We start from the raw sequence: 25,715 nt of genomic DNA on the forward strand, positions 1-25,715 counted from the left end.
CTAGCACAGCATTGTTTTCTAATCTCCCAGTTAGGCATCAAGTCAAGAAATGCAAGAAACACTAGTTTAGCCAAGAAAAAGCTAACTCAGCTGCTGAGCTCACACTCACATTTTTCATTTCTATAGAACACTGTATTAAAATGCAAGGTTATGACCCAGCTCTTACTTCAACCAACTGAAAGGATCTTGCCAAATTTAAAGGGAGCAAAATTCAGTCTTTTTCATCTCCCTAAAGAAAGACAATGGTATACTTTAAAGCTTTCAAAAATATTTGTTGTTTTACTCAAATTACTGGTAGTTCTAAGAAAAGGTACTTCTCTATATTTGGGAAATAACCATGTACATACATAAATGAAAGAGAATTAACATTGTTTGATTCAACTGTTACCTCTGAATTCAGAATGTGTGTCTTAAAAAGAACTAGGCTAGGGGGTGGGGCTACTAAGCCTCTATCCATTTTTTCCATCCTTTATGTTAATTGAAAATGGATTTACATTACCCTTTTAGTATTTTGGGAAGGAAAACCTAATTTCACAGTTTTGCAATCTTCTATGCTGGCATGAGTTTAAAAATAGATAGATACATTCTCTTACGCTTTAACATCACATTTGGAAGCTTATCTGTACATAATTTCTCCTTTATTTCTTCTTTCTTTGTGAACTCTTTCAAGAATACTAATTTGAATAAATATTTCAAACCACATGAAATGCACTTCAGATATTATTTTATTTCTATGGATATTTGCTTAAATCAAATGAATTGCATAGGTGAATGAAGTTAAATCAGCACATAACTTCAATAACCGGGCATGCATTTTATCCGCAAGGTATTGTGTCTTTACCTCACTCCTTGTGACTGCAAAACTGCATCTGCATTGATAATTCATAACCTGAAGCTAGTGTGCAAGTTTGAGGACTTGGAACAAAATCGAATAAGAAAAAATCAAAGCTTTTGACAGAGAAATCATTACCAAATCTGACCAGTTGAAGGTGCTAAGCAGAAAGCAATAGAGAGTGACATACTATGCACACAGACTACAGCATCTGGATGGAACTTAAACTTCAAGCTATCATTAAACAAAGGCTTCATTCCATTTTGCATTTATTTTTACAGTGAAATTAATTTCTCCTCCCCAAAATAAGACCAAGGCAGACATGTTTTCAGAAAATACTTAAGGTGGTGAAAGTGGGTAATAAATGCTTTGCCAGTGACTTCTCGGGAGTGTGGATTTCACCCAAAACTTAAGAGTTTTTTGAAGAAATAATACAATATGAGGTTTTCACATCAACAGCAAAACCAGTAATAATTGCTGACTTTTGCAGTACTCAAAAAACCACTTAAGAGCTAAATCTAGGAACTTAAGCATGTGCTAAGGGGTGAATTTTGCTAAATGCACAAAGGGCAATATCTGCCAAAATAACATCTGAAATATAAACTCAGTAACACTGCTGCATTGAAAAAGAGTTTTGCACATACTTAGAAGTAATTCAACTTCATAAGACTTTTCTATTTGCATATGTATTCTTCAAGCAGAAAGTATTTTCTAGAGCAAAATTATGGAAGATTGAAGAAGGTAAATATCTACCAAACGTAACACTCCATTGAAAAAATTTTAAATGAAAATCACTGTAAAATGGAGTGTTGAGATTGTTAATATTAAACAATAATTAAGATACTTGGACAAGAAGGTTTCTCAAAAACCTCCATCTTCAGAATATTACATTATGAAAGCATGAAACGTGTTATTACGTATAAGTATTTTACAAGAATATCACATATATTCTTGCACAATTTCACCATGGAAGGATGTTAAAAACTTTTAAGAGTTAAGAGCCATGCATCCTTTTCCTCTAATTTCAAGGGCCAGAAGCTTGAAAAAAGATGAACAGAAGGGTTTTTTTTTTCCTTTTCAGAAGGAAAAGAAATACCTAAACCTAGACAAGAAAACCATGAGCTATTGCAATAAAAAGGGAAAAGTACTGGAACTGCAGGTTTGTTATTCATATTACTCAAAGAAAGAAAGGCTTTAATGTTCTTGCTTTTACTAACAGAGTCTTGACCACATCAGTAGAGCTGAGCAGATTCTGCCCTTGGGATGCACAATCCATGTGACAGACTTTTTGGCCAGAATTTGTCCTTCCCGATTTTCTGTGGGCCTGGGTTTCGGAAAGTATCGCAGTCACGATGCTTTAAGCATCAAACAATTGTATCTGAAGACAAGCAAGAGTTTAGAAGCATGGCTGAATAAGTGGGTGCCGTAATAATAATGCAACACAGTATCTACCTATCTATATACATATATACAAAACCAGTTTGGAGCTACCTAATGTGATATTTCAAGTTCACTTCAGCTATTCTAAAGTAAACAGCACAGCATTTCCAGCTGACGATGTTTGCAACTACCCAGATATCTATATAATTTCCTACAGCTATGCTCATAAGCCAGTAATATTCACAACAGGTCTGCTGATTGCCCTTAACATGGAAAGCATCCTAAATTATAGTACAGCTTGTTTTCTGTTCTGCATCCTTGTAGTTGTACATTTGGTCATCAGCTTAATACAATGGATTATTCTTGATGAAACTAACCTTGTAATACTGCGACATCAATGAAATGCTTTGTTTATTCAATAATGAATTATTTTCAGGTTTTGCTTTACTTGTAAAGAGTACATTAGAGCTCATTGCCACCTCCAAGATTTTCAATGTGTACACAATAGTCTCAATGGCTTCTTTTGGAAGAGAAATGTAACAGTGCAAACCTCTTCTCCCTTCAAAGTTTTAGCCGCTCATTCACCCAGTGTTTTCCAGTCCTAAATAAGTAATCAGGAGAGAATGAAAGGACTCAAAAGAAAAAAGAGTAGATGGATTAACTCAAAAATTAGAGCGTCTTGAGTTATAGTCTGTGAAATAAAATTGTACACAGACAAAACCAAAACTTTTTTGTAAATACTGCATTGGGTAATATCCAGTTAAATGCTGGTATGTCAGTATTGACTGTGAACTTTTTCGTTATTCACCCAGAACAAATCAAGTGCCATCACCATTCAGCTTGTGCTCTCAATTCAAGAGAGCAACCCTATTCAAGGAAGAAACTTCAGCATATGGAGAAACTAAATACGAAGTTTCCCTGCTGCTGATCTATTCTATCCTCTTACAAGCTAGTGTCAAAACCATTCACAAAAATAAATATTGAAGTCACACATTTAAAATAGCACAAACAGCACCCAGTGTATCATCTTCTTTATTACATAACCATGCTGAGATCTCCGTCATTTAATCATTAAACAAACTTCCAACAAGAGACACAGACTAAAATTGGAAGTTCAAACACACACAGCATTATAGATTTCCAAAACCATTATATTTTCTACATTCTGTTCTCCAGTTGCCATCTAAGCTAAAACACCCTGTAACTTCAGGACAGCTCCTGCTGAGGTGGCTAAGAAAGGAACATACATGAGGAGGGCTGCCTTAGACTTCCCCACGTGCTCTCCTCCCAGTGGTCTCCTGCCACACAGCCTCCCTTCTGCCCTTCGCCAAGACGCATTCTGGTCCCGCTCCCGACAGTTAAGGGTTCTTACGCTAGACAAGGAACGTATCTCACGAAACAAAGTTACAGAGCCAGCTGCCATCATCATCAGTCACTGCTGGAGTTCGACGTGTGCTTACCTCCTTCTATAATTCAACAAGAGCATGATGAATTTTGTCAGCTGTGAAAGGTACTTGAACTGCCAGTTGAGACAGTCTTATTACTACCCTGTTTGTACTGGCAATACTGTTCATGAGGATACAGGAGAGGTCCAGGATCTCACCCAAATATTCAATAACAGCTGTCAAACCTCAATAAAATTTATTTTTGCTTTAACAATAGTTTGCATATATATCTTTATACATGTACACACACAAGAACTACTGCACGACTGTCTAAGCGTATCATCTACTAACACTCTTTAGACCTGACAAAGTAGGAATCAAGTTCGTTGCTACATCAAGGTCTCCTGTCTGCAGCTGTTCTGCATGGCAAATTCCCGCTTCAGTAAATTGGTGTTCTGTTCCCAGAACAGATGCAAAATCAAACTCCTAATGAGAATATACAATGCAGCTTGATTCTCAGAACAAAGTATCATGTATCATTTCACACTCTAAGTCTTCATAATTCTGTAGTCAAATGATTCTTTTAATTGCAATGGGAATTCCATAACCCTTTCATTTTCAAGGAATATTACTTTTTTCTAGTGAGAGGACAAGTACTGCACAAAGTTGTATTTTTCAATATGTATACACTCTAGATGTTATTTCAGAGCACAGTTCTAAGCTATAGATAGAAAAACACCTGTGTTACACTCACTACAGCATTGGTCCCAAGAAAGAAATATTTTGTTAGTGAACAGAAATGTGAATCCTAGATCCCGAATTTGAAGGTCAAATTAAAAGGTTATTCTTCAAATTGGACATCAAGATAATCTATGTTATAAATAAAACACTCTAGAAGTGATTAATAACATACATATCAGTATCATAAAAATGATTCAGAAAGAGCTGCCACTTAGTGTTAAAGGTCCTTGCAAATTGAACAAAGCATTATAACTAATCACCTTTTAAATTTTAATAAAGATATGTATCTTCTCTTGCTATAAAAATTTTTATTGCCATATACACACCTCTTAGTGTTCCTCACTTCAAAGTGCCAACTGAAATAAACAGGTATTTAATTCCCAGAGAATGTGCCAATGCCCAAAACTTGTACAATCCATGCAAGTCTAACACATAAGACCTAAAAGATTCACAAATGATATTTATATTTCCCTATGGAAGAACTACACAGGAGAAGATGTTGAAAATATTCACTTTACTGGGAAAAATGAAAACTAAGCAAGCCAGAATGTTGAGTTATGGGGAAGAGCTTGGATGGAAAAGCTTCTTATCTTTAGTCAGAATGCGACACTAGAACCACAATGAATAAATAAGAATTTGGCGAAGGTAGACCATGTGAAAGATCTTGAAAGTCAAATAAAAAAGAGGCAGCTCTCTTATGAGATTTATTCCTTGGGATGTTTAGTAGTCTAATCCATACAGTTTACTAAAACACTCTGTGCAAAGAAATTTGCTAACAGAAATAAATCTACCAGCCTAATTAACAATTCTCATATTCATTTCCCCTGCTGACACTAATTTGTATCAGTTTTGTCTAGTCTGAATTTTCTGACAATGAAAAATGCTCAAAATGTTTGAATGATGTAATACCCTTGTTAATAGTTTATGACACTTCTAAGAAATGATGAAAAATCAGACCATGAAAAAACAATACCTATAAAGTTTTACAATGGATTTAGTGGGAAAATGTCATCCATTTCCACAACTAATGACTCAGAATAATTAATTTAATGAGCCTTCCACAAAAGAACAGTAAAAAAAGGAAGAAATGAATGATCACTGAAGTATATACAATTGAATGGGAAAAAAAACTAGCAATGTAATATTAAAACTAAAAGCCTTGGGAATATTCTTCTGATAAGCAGATTTACATCAATCTTTAAAACTGTTAATTTCAGCTTCCAAACCAGGCACATATGATTTTGTGACAATTTTACTAATTAATGAACTTTCAGTGGGAGTTAGCAGTTTAAGTCCCAAATATTTCGGGAAAGCTTCCAAGTATTCTAGGTACTATCTATTATTATTATCAGAGATATCTATATATTAGGATGCTTAGTTTGGAATTTATACCTATAAGCACCTTAAATATACATGCTGTATGCCACACTTTAGAAACTTAGAAGCAAAATAAGTCATTTGAATTACAAGATTTCATTTTGGACCACTTCTATTAAAAGATTATTTGAATAGTTCAGAATCTTTTTTCTTCTCTTCCTGAGGAAGATGTTAAAGTATTTCTTCTGCACATCAACCTTTTTTATTGACCGCTACATGAAGAACAATTATATTTTGCAAACTGGTTTTCTTTTCCGATATTCTTAACACACGTGCATTTAATAGGCTCATAGACATTAACAACAGAAGTACAGCAGTATAAAACTGCACAACAGGTATATAGCAGGCCCAGATGACTTTGACGGTACATTTTATCTTTCACTAATTAAACATATGAAACCCTAATTCCTAAAACTACTAACAGAAGAACTCTTCCCCTCCCTTAATGAACAGTGCATAAAACCACTGTCAAAACATTACTTCAAGTACCCAAAATAAAGGGTTTATTTGAATATGTAAAGGAACTTAGGATTTTAGTATGTAAAAACCAAAAAACATTAACATGCTTATATGATTAGAAAATAGATTATCAAAGATTTTTCTTATCTATGAAAGCAATCAAAATCTTGCTCTCTGCATGTATATATTTATAAATATTACAGACTAGCAAAAAAAACCCAAAAAACATGAAAACACATATCACAATCTAGTGCAAAATCCATTGCTTTATGTATGTAAAATTCTAGGTCTGAATGTTTTGGGTGGGGTTTTTTTGTTTGATTTTTTTGCAACTTCTTAGCAAATGACTTACCGGCAGTGTTTATGTGATCCTGTTAAGGTTTCAATCACAAAGCATTCCCCTTCATTGAGACAATATGCAAGATCCTTGTCTTTGCATGGCTTAAAGTGCTCAGATCGCTCAGTGGAATACGTTGTAGTATCTATGGAGGAAAAAAAAAAAAAGGAAAGAGATGCTGTAAGGCTAAATGTAGAATGTTCTTAAAACATGTTAAATTTGGTGTCAGTAACATCGACTGATTAAGACAATCCCAGTAATTAAGAGATAGCAAAAGCACAGGGCAAGCAACTTCAATGTAGCTGCAATATTATTTTCAATTAAGTTCGTTAAAAATATCCACAAAACGAATCTTGTATTTGGAAATATTAGCAGAAACATCGAACTGGATTGCAATAAAGTGGAGTATAATTGCAAACCCCACGAGTATGCCTTCTGAAAGGTAGACGGACCTTTTTTTCCCCCTACTACCCTATAATTTTATGCAACAATGATTACCTCTAACTTCTCTGAAGAAATCAATTGTAGGTTCACCCTCTACTATTCCAAATTCTTTAGCTATAATAGTAGATCAATTATTTTTCCATATTAATTACTGAAATATATTCTATAAATAAAATACACAAACTTTTTAAATGAAAAATGAGCAAAAATAGTTAATATAGTAACAACGTTAAAAAAAAAATCTAAAAACCTAAAGACAATGCTAATTTGATTCACAAGTCACACAACTGGCTTAGTATTTAAATAAAAAAGATGCACCACAGATTGTTTCATTTCAGGTACTTAATCCGTAGGTTTCCCATAGGTCTCCCCCTCCCACAACTCTGTTCAAAAAAGCTGATTACAATTTAGACTTTGTAGTTAAATCACAAGACCTGGTAAGACTGACAATATGTCAGGGTGAGCTATCATTCCTGTCTTCTAATTTCTCTCTTCAACACTTCCAAGACAGTTGGATTAATCAACAATAAACTGAAGTTTTCAAAGAGGAAAATGAATACCTGACTGACAACACTTGAATCCTCTTCACTAAAGCCAGGATTTCACTCATGAAGTGTGATTTTCGAATTAGACAATGACTTTCATAGTCATCGCTCATATACAATCTTAACTCTCAAAACCTAATTAAATTGTCATTCGCTTCACTGGGACAAGCACCAGGATCTAATATACTGATAGATACTAAAAGCGTAAGAGAACATTTCATTATACATCAGACAGCCTTTCACAAAACACTCTAGTTCCTGCTGTAACAGCAAACGTCAAAGGACTTCAGCCATGCTCACTGCACGTGGAGCTTTGCAAACTCCGAACTGTACAAACACATTCAGTCTCTTTTCGCTCATAAAAAATACAAAATAACATCAACCAAATTAAAACAAAAGCTGAAAAATAAAACATATACAAAAAGTCTGAGTAAATCTCTGAGACAATTCTGTAAGAACATTTGGGTAATTAAATGCGTATTAATAAAAGGATTGAAGAGATTCTCAGTTTTCCTCCTCAGAAACGAACTAAGAACGAAGAGTGACAATTTACAAAATATTTTAATTCCAAAAAACTTTCAAAGTAACCAGTTTTTCATTTTTTAAATATTTTGAAGAAAACTGATACCACAAGGTTTCCCTGTCATCCAGACTGAGTGAAGGGAGACTAATAAACCTAAATTTGAAAAGTTATCTCTAAAAACGCCACAAAGAAAATCCACAACCTGATCTTGGTAAATAACACTTTCCCCCTCCAAAGAGAAAAAATATTTTAGTTTGACGTTTTCAGTGGAGGGGAAAACCCTGGAAGTAAACTCTCAAGTCTCCCTTCGGACGCGCACGCAGGTTCGTAACAGAAGGCCCTGCGGTTTTTCCTCATGCTTTGCTGCAGATGAGGCACACGAGCGTCTCTCAAGGACGCAGCGCGGCAGTACTTAGGGAAAAGGTACAAGCCATGTAAACGTGACTAAGTTTTTACTGCTGACACTGCAGGAACAGCCGGGTTTTACGTGACAAAAACAACCTTAGGCAGAAGCAAAGACCCGGCTGCCTTGTAAGATCCGTTCTAACCAGGGCCACTCAAACGACTACCTAAGATTTCTGCGTATTCAAAAAAACATCCTAGCAACAGTAATCAGATTTGGCATTCGCACCCCTTTTTAAGCAGTCAGAACTAGAGGTAATATTTGAAAGCACTTAATTACAAAAAGCAGCCAGAAGCGCGTGGTGGACATCGACCCAACCGGATGGGGCTTCCGCAGCAGGGCGCTGCCACGGGCGGCCCTTCGCCGAGGAAACGCGCCGGGCGAACGCCTCCGCCGAGGGGGCAGCAGTGGCGTTACGCGTCCCGGGGCGCCCCCAGGGGACCGCAGCGCCCCCCGCCCCCCTTCCAGAAAGCTCTCCGTGCCCTCAAAGGAGCAGGGGCACCCGAGGGGACAGGTGGGCCCTGCGGGGAAGGGCGCACCGCCCGGCGGGACCCAGCGCCGCCGCCGCGCCGCAGCCCGGAGCAAGCGCGGCCGGCAAGGAAGGGGCGAGAGTGCAGCTTTGTCCTCAGCCGCCCTTCTCCTCACCAGCCTTCCAGGTCGCGCGCCAGCTTCCCAGCTCGCGACCCTACCTCCAAAACCTTGTGCCCCTGCGGCAACGGTCACCTCCAACTTCATCCTTTCCTTGGGATTTTATTGGGATTTTTCCCCCATGTACATGAATTTAGTTTTTCTACCCAAAATTTCATCTGCTGCTTAGTTTCTTCTGAAGCGCTTCCTAGGTGGCCTTCATCTTTAGTACCTTCAGTAATTTCATATCATCAGCAAATGCCTCACGGATTTGGTTAGTTTTGGTGCCTTCTACTAGTTATTTTCCTTACGTTCTCTTTTGGCCTGCTTTATTGCATTTGTATTTACAAGCAGGCATGGTCTGTGATGCTTCATTTTCTCCAGTTGGACATGATTTCACCTTTTCTTACACTGTTTGTAGTTCGGTCTCCGTTCTTTTAAATTGAGCACAACAATTTTATATTGAGATAACAGTCATGATAACAGTCACGTTATGACAGCCTTGGAAAGTACTCCTTATGTTGAAAAGTAGACAGGAATTTGTACAGTTTTTTTTTTTTTTTTTTTTTAATAATACGGTCTCTTTAAAAGTCATTTTTAAGTTATAGCCTTCTCTGTACTGGAAATATTTGTGCAATTCTAACAGGTTCATATGCACAGAAGCATTTGGCTATGTATAACTGATATCCCTACTCTGCAAAGGTCATATGTCCAAGTCGCACAGGCCATACCACTAACACTCACAATATTGTTCTAGCCTTGCTGCTATTAAATAGTCTAAACTTCTCATAAGCCGTGTTATTAGTATTTCACAAAGTAATTGCAGAAAAAAAGCAGCTTTGTCAGAATTGCCATCACTTTCCTTGAAAAGGGATGCAAAAACCTGAAATTCTCAACTCTTAAGATTTCCGATATTCAAGTACAGCGTGTTCATTTCCATTTCAGTGGAGACCTCCTTTGAAAAGCTACGGTTCTTTTACTCAGGCATTTCATACAGACTTCTCAAATTTGCCTTCAGATTTGTCTCTTTATGTTGCCTTCAGTACAACTGAAAGAAGTCCTTGATCATGAGCTCTGCATATAAAACTCTGCAGGTTGCTGCTGAAATGATGTAGGTTCTATGCAGAATATGCAAACTACTCTTAAAAAAAAAAAATCCCTTCTGACAATGTATTTTGTATATTGTCATTGCAATCTAGAAAAAGGTCATATAAAAGGGCATTTAATAGGATATAGAGAGTCAAATTGTATGTTCACTGAAGTCAATGGCAAAAAATTGCCATTGAAATGACCCTGTATAACCAGGATTTCATGCAGTTCTCATAGGGTCATGTAGTGCTTCTCTCCTGCTATTTTGCAATTGCATGGTAGCTCTATGGGAAAGGGTCTTGAAGGGGGAAACAACTCTGTAACAGTTCATCTATTATTCTGTTTACTCACATAGCCTGAGTCTTAAAAACACATAACTTAAAGTTTTTATTCCTGCACTTACAGAAGTAAATGAGGAGGGGGATAAGGGGAGAAAATGCAAGCCCTTAGCAAGATATTCATTAAGGAATAGGGAGGGAAAAACTTCACATTACTTGCAAGTATGGTGTTTGTTAAAATTTAGCCTAAGGTGATGGTAGCTCTTTCTTGAATTGTCAGTAATTGTAAAGTAAATATTTAAGACAGACTCATTTTTAACATGAAGCAGAGACCTTCCCTTGTCTGGGCTAACCAAAAACCAGCTGGCTGTATCTGGGGAGACTGTTGAAATAATTGAACCACAGTCATAAATTGTGAGCTAAAACCTAAAGATGTTATCTACAAATTAGAACATTTTTTCCTGAAAATAGTAACAAGGTTTCTGTTTAAACTTACTTGAACCATTTGCACGTACTTACCTACAATTAAAGCCAAAAATTGTTAATGAAAATATGAAAAATATTACATGCATTTAAAGAAGCAGTAGTGTATTAACTAGCAATAAAATTATGAATATCATTTAAAAGGATGTGATTGCACTATGATGTAAAGTAAAATTATGCTATAAATATGGGAATACTTGGAGCTTTTATACTACACTTCAGATTTAAATGAACAAGTACCTATAACTTAGTAACAAACTGATAAAGCAGCAGATGCAAACAACATCACTTAACTAGTTGGCTTACCAGCCAGATTGTGGAGATAGTTGAAACAGTGAGAGAATGTTCAAATGCTGTACCTTTATGTTTAATTTGGGGTATTATATAAGCAAGCTGTCATGCTATTAACTAACTCAAAAACATTCCTGTGAAACATTTTGTGGTTATAACCTACTACGTACTTGAACAGACTGCTTTTGCCCCAGATCAGCAGAGCACAGCATCACATCCACTACTGCATAGAAACAACAGCTCAAACTCCAGAAATGCACAAGAAATCAGACACAGACAAGTCACCTCCTCAAAATCAGCCCACTTCCCCTCTCTCTTTCAGGGACTCCCAAAACTAATTCTTAAAGTGAAATGTGACCTCGTTCCAGAAATAAAAATGTTGTCATCTTCCTAATGGTATACCAGTTTGATACCACAATACACAAGGATTTTCAAGCTACCAACGCATTGTTAGCAAAATATCACGTGGGATCAGAGAACTGCTTGCTTGCTACAGACCTCATGCGTATTGAAGTACGCCTTTGTTTTCACAACTTCGACTTCATTTCAGAACGATGCTAGCTGATTGCATTTATCAGAGCTTAATGACAGTAAGTTCTGAATACAAATAAAATTCATTTATGTACATGCAGAATGGACATCAGAGGCTGCATTCTCCTGAACAGCTCATACTAAAAGCTGTGGAAGCTGAACAAATAGGAGATAATTCAGGAAAGAGCCTTATGAGAAACAAAGGGCCAGGGTTTTTCAAAAGTTTGGCATCTAGGAGCAATATTATCAGCAAAGCAACATAAGTGACTAAAACTCTAAAAAGTTTTAGAATTCACTGTGAAGAGTTATTTTGAAAATTGAGCCATGACAGTTGTGATGGGAGCTCTGGATGCAGAGTGCTTTTGCCAATCAGACACACATTCAAGGTGTCCTTTTGTAGAACTTCTCGTTAATTGACCTGAGAGAAATTCAAAGAGGAGTTCAGTGAAGAAGTGGGGTACTCAAGATTGTGCCAAAGATGGATCTAGCATCCCCACCAGGGCTTCTCTCTCCTTTGATCCTTAGCAGTCTGTTCCTCCCACCTGACAGTATGCTGACATGATTGGAGTAATCAAAAGAAGTGCTTGAGATTAGATAGCACAGGGTAGATACCAATGCTGCAAAAAGGGGACATCTATTTTGTTTGCCTTGGATATGAAATTAGCTCTAGGAAATACATTCTCTGCAACAGATAGAGAAACTGAAATACAGAAGAATTAAATGACTTGCAGGCCAGCACAAAAGCAATACAGTAAACAATAACGAAAATCATCTCAGTGGTGCAAAAATTGCACTGATGCTCTCAACGCTTACAGGAAAAAAACAAAACAGTTCTGTGTAGTTTAAAGCTGCTGCAAGAAAGCAAGCATAAGACGCTACATCTGTTATGTCCGCAACCACTGGCACGCCATAATGAAACAATAAACATAAATCCTCATGTACCAAATCTACAGTAGAGTGCATAGAGTGCAGCAGCGAAGGTTTGTGAAAGAAACATGTTTGGCTCAGTTTGGCCACTGGAAAAAAACATTAATTTGCAGCAAAAATTACTCATTCTGTATCAAGAATTGTAAAAAAGATAAGTTGCCCTAAGCAAATCAAGATTATCTGCTTTTATTTTTCTTACTCAGAAAATCGCATTGCTTAGTTCCTTGTTTAAGCAAACAGTTTCAGGACTTTGCACTTTCAAATCTGATGAAGGAAGTAAGAGAAAGAGGTGCAATGATCTAAATAATTTAGTAGCAATAACAATATTGCTACAGAAAGAGTGTAAAGTCTAGTGTTACAATCATTATTACACGTAGCAAAAACATTAATAAATTCAGCAATAGTCCTCCAAACCTTTTTCATAGGTCACAACTGCCTTTTCCTCATGTCTGTGAAGCACGGCATGGGGAGCTTGGAAGCAAGGACCAACGGAGAAAGAGAAGACGAAGACAGACACCTGGGATCTTGATGCCCGTGCTGAGCGGGTTCCTCCTGCACCCGCTCCACTACAGCTCAGAACTAGCGGCCTGGAACAGACAGGCCCCAGTTGTAGTCAGTCCTGTATGTGGCTCTGGTTTGCCCCATATTGCCTAATTCCCATCACAGGTCATATAAAAAATTCAGTTAGTTAATCTAAGAGAAGTACACTAGTAAAATAATTCCTGGTTCTACTAAAACTCTTAGTATTGCACAGGCATTTTTCTTCTACTGTCACTTAAATTATTATTTACATTTTCTTTCAGAAGAAAGTATGAGGCTGCTTCAGTTTGCCTCAGGGCTAGTATAAATCTCTGGCCAACCTAAGAACAAAATAATAGAGAGGCAGACTCCGCACCATTTATTCTTCCTCCACCTTTATATTCGAGCCTAAAATACTTCACAGTGGGAACCTCCCCCTGCAACAATGAAATCAAACCCATTTTCTTAACTGTTCTTATCCTTTGTACATAAGTATCATCATAACCCAGCAATAAACCTTCATCAGTTCATTTTACAAACTCCATTCATCATCTCAAATTAGTTACAGGCTTTACAGACTCTTACTTTCATGTGAAAAATCATATATAGCACATAATTATGGAAAGTATTCATGCAATGGACAGACACTGGTAAACAAGAGCAACTGCCTTGTGGTTTAATTTAAATTTATTTCAACATAAAATGAAACCTTAATTAAATCACACACCTCCTTCTTTTGGATAAAGTGATTTTGCCCTTTACAAGCATATCAAGCAAACGCTTTTATCGACACATGGGTGAGGGCAGAGAAGGAGACAGTGAAAGTTTCTGTGGGTTTCAGGAGTAGAGTGGGAGTCCTGTAGGAGGGAGAAGTGTATACAAGCAGGTCACCCACCCGCCTGAGAAGGGCTCCAGCTTTATTCCTGAGATTTCACACAGCTTTCTGAAATCCTGGTGTCCCTACGCAGCCCACTTCACCCACTCTCATCTCTAAGGAAAGCTGAGACACACGCATAAACTTCTCTGATATCTCAAACTCCTAAGGCCAGCTGGAGGGTCTCAAACCCAATCCAGTCTCAACTGCTGGAACTTACCTGACCTTTAACAAGGTCTCCTGGAGGACCTCCTGTCCTCCAACCCAGCATGTGCTGTGCTTTGCTGCCACTATGAGCAAATCAAGTTATACCACCAGAGCTGAGAAACCTCCAACTAGCTCTAAGGCACATAACTGCCACATGAGAGTTTTACAGAAGCAATAAATTTGGATGTAAAAATGAAAGACTTGTGATTTTTTTTTATCTTGCAAACTGAGCTGTTTCCCGCATGTTTTTCCACAAAATTGTAGATGAATTTAAATTGGAATGAATCTAGTCCATCATCCTGCTCAGAGTAGGGCTAGCTTGTATGTTAGACCTGGTTGCTCAGCCCTTCCTTTCAGCCAAGTTTTGGAAACCTCCAAGGATGGAGGTTCCACAACCTGTTGCAGTGCCTCGCCACTCTCCTTCACTCAGGCAGGCATTCACTCATAATAATGACTCATCAGGCATCTCCAAAGCTTTTTGTCCTTACATAGAAATCATATCACAGGCAGAAACTAGGTAGGCTACACTGTTGTAAAAGCGATACAGAACAATAATGAGTTAGCATTCAATAGCAATCGAACAAATGTTATCATTGCTAAAACTGTCTTCTGTTCTTAACTGTCTTGCAACAGTTCCCCTGGGAACAAGTATTTTGTGATTTATAGCTCTTCAGGATCAGCTGCAAACTCCTCACAGTGTGATAGAAATTAAATTACTCACCTTTGTATTTTAAATGCTTAATAAATTATTCATTATAAACTATTCCAAAATACAGAAATTTAAGTAGGTAGAAGATAAAAGGGCTATGCAAAATACAGGGAATAAACATTATGTTATAATACAAAGATATTAATTGCCAAGAGGCTATTACTCATCTTCATTGCAAAGCTCTACTTTACATAGAGATTATTTTAAAACTTTTGGAAAGTTATGACTTATGATATCGAGACTTTGCTGAGAAATTACTGATTTTACTAAGAAATTAGAATGGGCACAACTGTAAAATCCGGTCACTTGGGACCATCTCTTAATCTGAAGAATTAAATTGTCTAGACTAATAAGAACAACAAACCTTAACAGCAAACAAGTTTCCTTTCCTCTTTCTCTATTATGTAATTTATGTAAGAATACAATTAAGCCTTTTTCATAAACAAGCAACTTACAAAACTTTAAACCCTAAAAACCTTGGCATTCTTGAGAAGATTGCATATTTTTTCAAAAGCTTGTCATTTATGTATTTAAATAAGCAACGCAATGAATACACAAGAGTCTCCCTACAAAGAAAAGTATCCTACAGGATTTACAACCACAAATAAATACAAATAAAGGCATTCAGGCTAAATATCACTGTCTAGTGGATCCAGGGGGCTTTAGATTCCCGAGCTATTGCTAATGGAAAGAAATGCTAAAACTGATAATTAAGACCTCTTCATTAATGATAATTGCAGATTTATTAGCCACCACGACTTTTTCAATCAGAGATCTGGAATAATCAGTATTTGCAAATCTTTATATACTATCCTATAGGAAAGTTCTTCTGGAAAAAAGTATTTTGTGATTTATAGTTCTGTAGACTCATTTGCAATTCCTTAAAGTTGTACAGGAATTATTCAGTAATGTGTTCTAAACATTTAATGAATGATTCATTTCCTATAATCATTGACAAAGTACTGCGGGCTAAAAATAGATATTTAACGGAAAGAAAAGGATTATACTCGTTATATCGGGAAAGACTTAACATTACAATGTAAAAGTACTAACTATCCAGAGGCTATTAGTAGTTTGCGTCACTGGTAGTATGACACACTGTTCAAGGAACTAAAGTAGGTCAAATAATGTATTGAGTAAGAATGAAGGAAATAAGAAATGCAATTTTAATCCTAAATTGATGCATCTTTCCAAGGCATGCAATCTAAAAGTTATCATTCGCTATTGCATTTATCATTTTGACATCCTCATGGTGTGGTGATACAAAGTCAGGCTATGAAACATTAACACTATTCTCCACATCTCTTTTCCTAAAGAGACCTATACAATCTTCCTTATATTTTATTTTTAATCTCACTTCCTCATCTTTATTCTTCTTACTGACCGATTTTGTCTTTTAATTCAGTCTCCCAGTACAGAACGGGAAAAGGCATGAGAAGGTAAAGTTGCCCTTGCAACAGTTCTTTCATTCTGTGCTGCTCTGTTAACATGTCCTACTGCTCTTGCAAAATTTCTCCGGTAAGGAGAACACTTTTCTGTCTGTTTCTAACTGACACAGTACTGTGAGAAGTGCACTTGCTGTAAATCACCTTGACCTTACCGCCAGCACACAGTAAGTTGCTCGGATCTTTAGCATAGCACTTTCTAATGTAAAGTTAGAAAGATAAATTGTATATAACTTCATAATCTAAGTCCATAGTATTTCAACACAGCAAAGCATTAAGTCAACTGTGGAAGGAAAGAGCCAGAATAATGAGGGTTAGATGTGGGCTACTAAAGATTCAGAAACTAGACTTGAATCTATGCAGGGTTAGAGCTGGGTTCACCTAATGGATGTCAAAGATATACATACCTCATATCAAAACCTCTATATGACTATTTTGTAATATTTTATGGATGAATATGAACTTGATTGTTTCCTGTTTCATAATTCTTTGGCCTTTGAGTCACATTCAGATTAGGTTTACTTGCCCCTCCTTTGCTCTTGTATTAAACACACACAAAAGGATGGGTTCAAACTCTGGGATTCAAACCTAAGTCAACCTAACACTCAAAAAAACAATCCTAAACAACATCTAGATTAAGTTGGCTAAGAAGATCCTGCCTACTTATTGAAGTGAATGAATCATAGTTATTACAAATACTGTTCATTAATTTAAGTTCATTCCTGAAAAAAGCTGGTCAGTAAAGAACGTCATGTTCTTTACAAAACTGTAAGAGGCAATTGTTGCATTGTTTCAGGTCTTGATCAAGAAAATACAGAATAGAAACACTGCTGAAAGGAGCTTTAATTCGATCCACCACTCTCCTTCGGGAAAGATCCTAGTTCACCCTTGGGGACTTATTAATAGCAGTGATATTCACCAGAAATTCAACAAAAATTCCAGAATTCTGCTAGGTAGCTGGGTTCAGTGCTAAGTCTCCATACAGTTCCTCCTCATACAATTAGAGTAAACTTCTCTTGTTGCAAGCTCAGCTTCAATACCATTACTTAACCAATTTTTCATTCTGTACTTGCTATGGAAATTTCCTTCTTAACTCCTTGTTGAATATCCTTTTCATTTTCTCCAATTTATAAATGAAAACAGAACAATATATTAACATCTTACTGATATTCACAGGATTAAATATAATGCCCTAAAAACTGTACTCTAATACCTGTTTCTCAGCTTTGCCCTTTACAGTTTTTTATACTTTGTTTCAAAAGACACAGTTCTTACTTGAATGCATATAACCTTCCACCTTAGAAAAGGGGAGATGAAAAAATTTAGTTAATTGAAACAGACAAAATTTTGAATTTTATGTCTCTTTTGAAAATAGATGTTTAAAGCAAAGATGTAAAGATGTAAAATATTGAAGGAATGAAAATAAAAGCTTATGATGTATTTTGACAAAGTCTCTTTAGCAATGACTACACTGGAATAAATATTATTCATAGATTATTCAATCCACTATATAGAACTCCAGTGACAAAAAGTCATAGCCTATATCAAAATATTCTACTAACTGTTTCTATTGCTGTATTCATCACTCCTTGTTCTGAAAAAAGATCATCATATTCCAACAATCATGTACTACTTAATAATTTAATACATGTATTCTCTTATCTTTCAACATTCTGTATTTATCTGATACATTTTAGAGAGGGAAGGTGAGAGAATGGAGGGAAATGCAGTTTGTTGATTACTTGCTCTATTAAATTATTCAAGAAAACAGAAACATTTGTCATTCAGATAATGCTATAGCAAATTATATAGATTCATGCTACCTTAGGACCCAAATGCTTTTACTGACAAACAAACAATTAAGTGCAATCCTCATTGTATTCTTGGGGTTCCAAATGATGACTGGATGTGACTCACATGGCAGCAGCCCCAAGCTGTCCACCCCATCTCTGCTACAAGCACATCCGACCCACTCAGTATCTATTACTGAATTATCACATTCAATTGAATTTGGTGCCACCCATACAAAGGGAGTGGAACTGACAGTTACTTTGTCAACTTTACTAAGCTAAGTTATCCCATGCGGAGTGCTGAAAACTTCCAATATGCTGCATTAGTCACAGTCAGCTGGGAAAGACATTTCAGTTTGGGCAAAGTTTATACAGCAAACTAAAAATACATGCATGTAGTCAAATACAGTATGAAATGAAATAGCTGTTTTTTCACTCCTACCTTGTACAAATTCAGAAAACACAAGTCTGCACTATGTGTTTCTAGCAGTATAAATTCCAAACCTTAATCTTCATTATGCTTAAGTTACAATAAAGATAGGATGACAGGACAAAGTGACTACAACTTGCACGTCAAAATGGTGGAGTTGATGATGTTAAAATAGCATATTTGCACTCTTGCAAATCTTAACCACTTGCTCTTATATTTCAAGAAATGTATTTTACATACTTCATAATAGGAAAGAGAAGGAATGCAACATCTGTAACAGCTTCTCTCCCTTAGAGAAGCATTAAGATCCACTCTTGCCCTTCCATTCTCTCCACTCTGCAATTAATTGGTTCAGATAATACAGACTAAACACAGCTATGACAAGCATATTTCAATCAAATTGTCTTTGCAGAAATCTGCCTTGAAGTAAAAAACAAACCTCTTCCTTAGCTTTTCCACACTTTTAAATCAAATACATGTTAACCCAGGCATTTACCCACATTAGCTAGTAAAGAACATTAGATTTCACATGTTGCAGTTGTATCCTCACTTTATTACTCAAATTAATTCAGTAATAGTTGAAATTGAAATGATATCTCCTACCTTCACTCATGAGAAATTTGGGCAATATCACAAGCACTTTGTGTCTCACCATACCAGTTTGATGGATGCAAAGCAGTCAGCTCTCCAATGCTAAACAAAACAGCTTGGAGGTTCAACAAATCAGCGCTGCTGGCATCTGATATAGCTAAAGTAAGGGGGAGGAGAGTATTTGCAAGAAGGCAGTGACAACTTCATTTCCAGTTCTTGTTCAAATTAAATGTAGGCTGGGGCACAGAAATTGAATATAATTAGACATAAGAAGTAGAACTGCAGGCTCTGGTTGAAAATATTAGTATGGTAAAGAAAGGACCAATTAAACTAGTACTTTAACTTGAGCTGTAGCATTCATAATGTTCATAGAATTACGACACAATGGGAAGAGAAAAATAGAGAACTCTCCACAAGACCAAACTTATTATTATGAATTTATGAATTTTGGAAATGCAACACTGACCACCTCCAGTGGCAGCCTAACTTCATTTTACAGTTTTTCAATTGGAAAATGCATCATATTCACTACTCTATCAGCAAGAAGTTAGAAAAAAATATATACAGAAGTGACAGCTGTGATAGCTGCTTATAGTGCATGTTTCAATGAACAGATAATTGAGTAACAAAAGATAACAGAAAGAGTATCATCCTCTTCTGACAATTTCTAATTCTTCTTCAACGCTCATATATGTAATACATGTAGCCACAACTGAGTAACTGTTCTAACAATTGCACTTTCCTTTAATCCGTTAACCAGAAAACGAATACAGTATTTCACAATCATCTATTGTGCTAGGTAATTTTTAATGACATTTTGTAACTAGTAGGAGATTTAATGTCTATTCAAAAGCTGCCCAATAAGCAGCTAACATACCATTTCTGCAGCTGTCTCAGAACTTGTCATGTTATAAAGCTGACTCAGAGAGTGATTTTATGCCAGGAGATTTTTGGCGGCTGCAGCAAAAATCCTAGTAATAACCTCTCTGGAGAGCATAACTGCTACTCTTGGAAGCACAAAAAAGGCCAACAAACATGAAATCAGCTGACAAATCAAGTGAGCCGGTTAGAAAAATACTTCAGTAATCATAGTCAGAAGTTCATGGGAGATGAACCCCACTGCTAATCAACTCCTCTAATAGTATCCCATTTCAAGCTTGTGGAAGGAAATCAAAACAAATATTTTCTCATTACAGTATTTCTCTCCCTTCTTTCCCAATAAATGATTAATTTTTACTTTGTTTTCCCAGCCACATTGCTTTCTAAATAATTTTCATGTAGCATTGCCCAGTTCACAATGCAGCGTGAAATCTCTAACGCAGAAACACTTGTAACACTTTATATAACAGGACAGTGGATTCAAACAGCGGTTCTTTACAGCAGTTTATGACCTAGCCCACTCAGGTTCAAGCTTCCTCAGTTATTCACTGAACTGAGACAAATGCCTGCCCTAACCAGGATTCAGTTTTTTCTAACCATTCCCCAGGAAACATGCAGATCATTTGCTTTATGGACCAACTGCCCTAATATTTTCCCAGACTACAACAATTGCAACCATGAGTTGTAACGTTTTCTTTCATGTTAATTTTTTTTGTTAAGAGATATTTTTGCATTGCCTCAATGTTCAGTTTCTTTTTAGGAACAGCAACGCAGTCATGCACTCGCAATGAGCAAATGCAGTCAGAAGCAGCAGATGATGTTATGGTTTGGACCTAATTAAAACCTGTGCAAAAGCTAGGAAAATGTAGAGAAAAGCAAAGCAAGCAATCAAATTCTCTGGAACATAGCAAGTGAAGTTCTTTGGCTTCAATAGTGTTGGACTGAATTAGCCATCTTTTGCATAGGAAAAAGCTTCCTTAGTGCAAGAGTCGTTTAACAGATCCCATGCCAGCCTCCTTAAACAGTCACTGGCATGTATAAGACACACGTATATGCAATTTTAGGGGAGGGAGATAGTCAGAATTTCTTTCTTCTGAATGGATCTCATTTTTATTGTGACAGCCTCCAAGAGGCACTGGAGGCTAGAATAAACTAGAATAAGCTAGAACAATCTTTAAATTACCCACATTGCACCAGGAATCTGGCTAGCATCTGGTGACTCCAAAAATATATTAAAAAGTAAAAAAAATCAATCCTGAATGAGTAGAATTAATGTTTCACATCCCTTTTGGCAAGCTGTATCTTTCCACTTGCCAACTAGTATATTTTCTTTCTGTTTTTTCCAGTTGAGCAGGTTTCATGGTTGTTCAGCAATCTTATGTATTTTCATATGCTATTGCCTTAGTACTGCAAAACATCCATGATGATAGTTTCTGCTAGCTAATTCTCTTCCTCTGGGCTGACAAGGACTTCAAAGCCAAAGTGATCAACTTGAGTCTCCATTATCCAACCTTCACACTCATGCATACACTGCATGTAGAGCTTGTTCAGGTGCCAACACGATAGCAAAGCAGGACATAGAGCACATCAGTATCTGCACATCCCGTCAACGCAGCTGAGTTTTTGGAGGTCTATATTAAATGCAAAAGGAGTGGTATCTGCCATGCAGTTGCTGACAAGGCTATTAGACTTATCTATGAGCATACATATGGTATGACTGGAAACCTCAGCACATTTTAGTGGTATATCAAGGCTCAGTCAGAAGGAAATGACTTTTGAATACCAAGATCTAAATCACACCTGAACTGCCTATTTAAAAATGAAAAATTATTGTACACGGAATCACCAAGAGCCAGTATGGAAGAAAATTAGGATTTTCAAAAACATCCACAATGGCTGGACAAAACCTCAGCAGTTACCAGAAAAGCCCACAGTTCCGTGCTTGCGTGTTCTGTGTACCAGGTCTCCTTACAGATTAGCATCCTTCAGTATTGCCAATATTTGGGCTGTTCCAAGAAACATTTTAAAAAGATTTGCATCTGTAATTAACTTAACATGGCCAATTAGTGTTACTAATGATTGTTTCGGAAAAAAAACACATCAGTGATGGAATAGAAGAAAAAAATGAAAGTGATACTGCATTTTTCTACACACAACACAATTCCACATTCAGTTCAAGACAGTGGTTCCAGGAGATCTTGTTTTGAACAGTACTTTTTAGCTGAGTACTGCATGCAGCAATGTGATGTTACAATATCTGGAGATTTTTCTAGACTCACATTTCATCACAGCATTATCAAGCAAACTCAAAGATATGAGGATAGCAAACAACCAGGCATACAACTGAAAGCTCGTACATTTAAAAATTTGGCTGAAGTTCAGCCTTCTAAGTAGCTGCAGCCATGCTCATGACAGAAGAAGAAAAAAAAAAAATCTAAACTTTAGCCCTGCAAAGATTTGCTTTTGTGTGCAAACTTTTTACAGCTCATAAAGGACTGATCGCATCTCTCTCTCTCTCAGGGTGAAGCTTTATATTTAATGAATTTTAATAAAGAAATTAAGTAGTCGTCCTCCTCTCTCCTCCCCCCCCCCCCCAAATAACTTACAGCTCCAGCAATTGTCTCCTCACTATTCCCTTTCTCCCTTCTTCAGTACTGGAAGAATAACGTACATAGTGCAAGGCGTTCCCTTCTCTTCACGGAATTAGATAGATGAATAAATTGGGACCAAATCAGGAAGCAATTCAGATTATGGCATTATTTCAAAAGCTGTGTACTTCCAAAATTCCCTGAAATAGCAGCAGAAATCTGAAGATCTGCAATTTTGTCAGCTTGCATATCTGGGACACATTTGAAATAGTGAGAGCTTTCAAGGATTGATGGCAGGGTTCAGCATTTTGGGCTATTCTAAAAATTCTGAATACAATCTAGGATAGAATCTACCCTAAAGCTAAGAACACTTAGAAGGCTCACATTATATATTCTAACTTCTGTATTGCTGTGAGGTAAATATATTATTTGTCTAGTGCCAGAACTATACAGAGTACTTTATGAAATGCAGGAAGCCAAGGTTTGCTCCTGGAAGATCTGTCTCTCTAGATTTAAAAACAACAAAAAACACAACAAAAAAATCCACAACAAAAACAAAACAAAAAACCCACCTTGTAGAGGTTCACAGATTGTGGAGGACTACTAGTTGCTTAGGTATAGGTTAGTCTTCCCCTCTCTCACTATCATTTGAGTTCTCCTTGCAGACAGCCTTTACTACAGGATCTATACTTGAATAATTATGCATGTGGTCATTTTAAAACATCTAACTACACTGTTATTCATTGATACACCATAATTATGAAAGATAACCATCCTCACAGCCTGAAAATCCTATGTTTTTTCCTACAGACCTGCAAAAGGACTTAAAATCATCTCTCCTCCCCCCCAACCCTCATCTTACATTTCACTTCCATTCAGCTTTCAGCTGAATTCAGTTTTTCAGCTACTGACAGAGACCTGTGCATTTTCCGATTCCATTCTGAACGGGACATGCCTTACTTTGCAAGCTATATTTCATTACGTTTTACACTTTGTTGTTGAGTCTTTCTTTCTCATACAATTAAGACATACAGAAATCTATACATACGCAGAGGAGGACGCTGCTGCACAGTAGTTTCATTGGAGCAGATACTATAGCTAACATTTTATATTATTTGCTTGCAGTAGTGCCAAAACTTAGACTGGCGGATGCTCTCACCAATGTGTGATTGTTGATAGAACCACAGAGGTGCTATCAGCAAGAACTTTTGACAGCAGACAGACACTTGCAGGATTTGTGTTTGATAAACTACAGCTGCAAATCTGATAATCTTATCATCCACTCTGTTTTTAATCAAATTTCAGTCACCTGTGTGTATGCGTATGCATACACTCACACACACGCACTCCAGCTTGCTTGCTTACAGACACATCAGATGCTGAGGATCAAATTTATGAGGTGGATCCCTGGTAAACAACTTTGGCATCTCATTTCAGTTTTGCCTGGGGAGAGGAGAGAATAGAAGAAAAACTAAAGAATTATTCCATGCTTCAGCTAGTGTTTTATCTTTAATATTCACCCCTCCCATCTGCCCCCATCAAAGTATTTTGACAAGGAAATACCAGACGAACAGAGTAAGTCAGGTGTATGAATTTTTAGGATAGTAGAAAATAAACCAGACTTAATATTTGTTCCTGCAAAAAGGCATCATATGCCTTTAGCTGGAAGCAGGGTAGTATGCATTAGTTTTGGATACCTCTGGTTAGTATTTCAAGAACTGCAAATTCATTTAGGTATACATAGCAGAAAAAGCAACAAAAAGCTACTTCATATTTCCAATTACAACAATAAACATGGTATGTCAACGACTTCAGCACAGTAGTTAGTGATCTTAAATCTTTCTAATAACAAAAAGAAATCTTGAGATCCACTGTTTGTGACAGTTAGACATAAAATATTCTCTGGCTTTATCTGCTATGATCTAAATTTGCATATTCAAGCAATATATATGAGACACTTTTGATAGTACTTAACCTGCTAAGTCTGTTTAAATTTAACTTTTGAACAGAAGTTTAAATTTAACCAGAGAAGACAAACTTTGGTACAGATAGTGCAACAGAAATATATTTTCCACCAGATGCAAGAATAGTTAGATACTCACTGGAGAGGGGAAAAGAAAAGGAAAAGTTTTGTGTAAATCTCTCTACATATTATCACAACTGATACAACACAGGCCTATGAAGGGAATGGAAAGAGTATAAAAAACAAAAACAAACAAACAAACAAAAAATCACTCCTTTCAGCCAAACTCTGTTTAGAAAAATCTGAATTAGGGAGCATTGCCTTCCTGCCTTCTTTTTGCCTCCAGCTCTATGCAAAGCCTCCTTCAACACGGTAAGGAGAGAATTTGATCTCTGAATATTTCTTTTACAGAGGCTTCTATCTACAAACTCAGGACTAAATCTTGGAGAAAAGCATTTGCCATCCCAGACAGAGGCAAAAGAAGGAGGAGAAAGTAGGAGAGAGGAAAAAAAAAATCCCCAAGAAAATCCCCCCCAACGCGTTTAGCCACCTTTGGAAGAAGGGCTTCCCAGAGGCGCCCTTTTCCCTTGCGCAGGGCGGCTCCAGGAGAGCTCCTGCCCAGACCCTCCGCACAGAGCGGCCGCAGCGGTTCCCGGCAGCCCACAGCAGTTATCAGCAGATCACAACAAAAAGTGATTTTCCCAATTAGGAAAAACAAAACAAAACAAAAAACACCTAAATGAAAATAAAGATGATAAGTATCACTATTGGCCTTCAAAAGAAATGTGAGTCAGTCACAGGCAAACTAAATGATTCACTGGAAGTAAACTGCAGTGCTTATAGCAGAGTAGGGAATTAAAGCAAGAATAGCTGAACCATCCTAGATCTACTGTCTCATAAGTTTAATTTTAACCAAAGCTTTAGTAAATGAAAATGTGCATCCCAAACACCAAACCCTCATAAAACTTAGGCGTAGTTAAAAATCTCTTTAAAAAAGGAAAAGTAATAGTTAGAGGTCTGTAAAAGGCAGTGGGAATTAACAGCTATTTCTCATCTTAAACCACAGAA

General features: G+C 36.8%; 1 protein-coding gene across 1 annotated transcript in view; it reads right to left on the reverse strand.

Annotated features, from left to right (window-relative positions):
* NRG3 (neuregulin 3) overlaps positions 1-25,715 on the reverse strand; it is a 453,579-nt gene that overhangs the window by 262,240 nt on the left and 165,624 nt on the right. The window contains exon 2 of the mRNA XM_067299829.1: positions 6,527-6,656. Within this exon, the coding sequence (XP_067155930.1) occupies positions 6,527-6,656 (130 nt within the window). The remainder of the gene's footprint in view (positions 1-6,526; positions 6,657-25,715) is intronic.

Source organism: Apteryx mantelli, chromosome 7 (genome assembly GCF_036417845.1).
Source record: "Apteryx mantelli isolate bAptMan1 chromosome 7, bAptMan1.hap1, whole genome shotgun sequence".
NCBI classification, from domain to species: Eukaryota; Metazoa; Chordata; class Aves; order Apterygiformes; family Apterygidae; genus Apteryx; species Apteryx mantelli.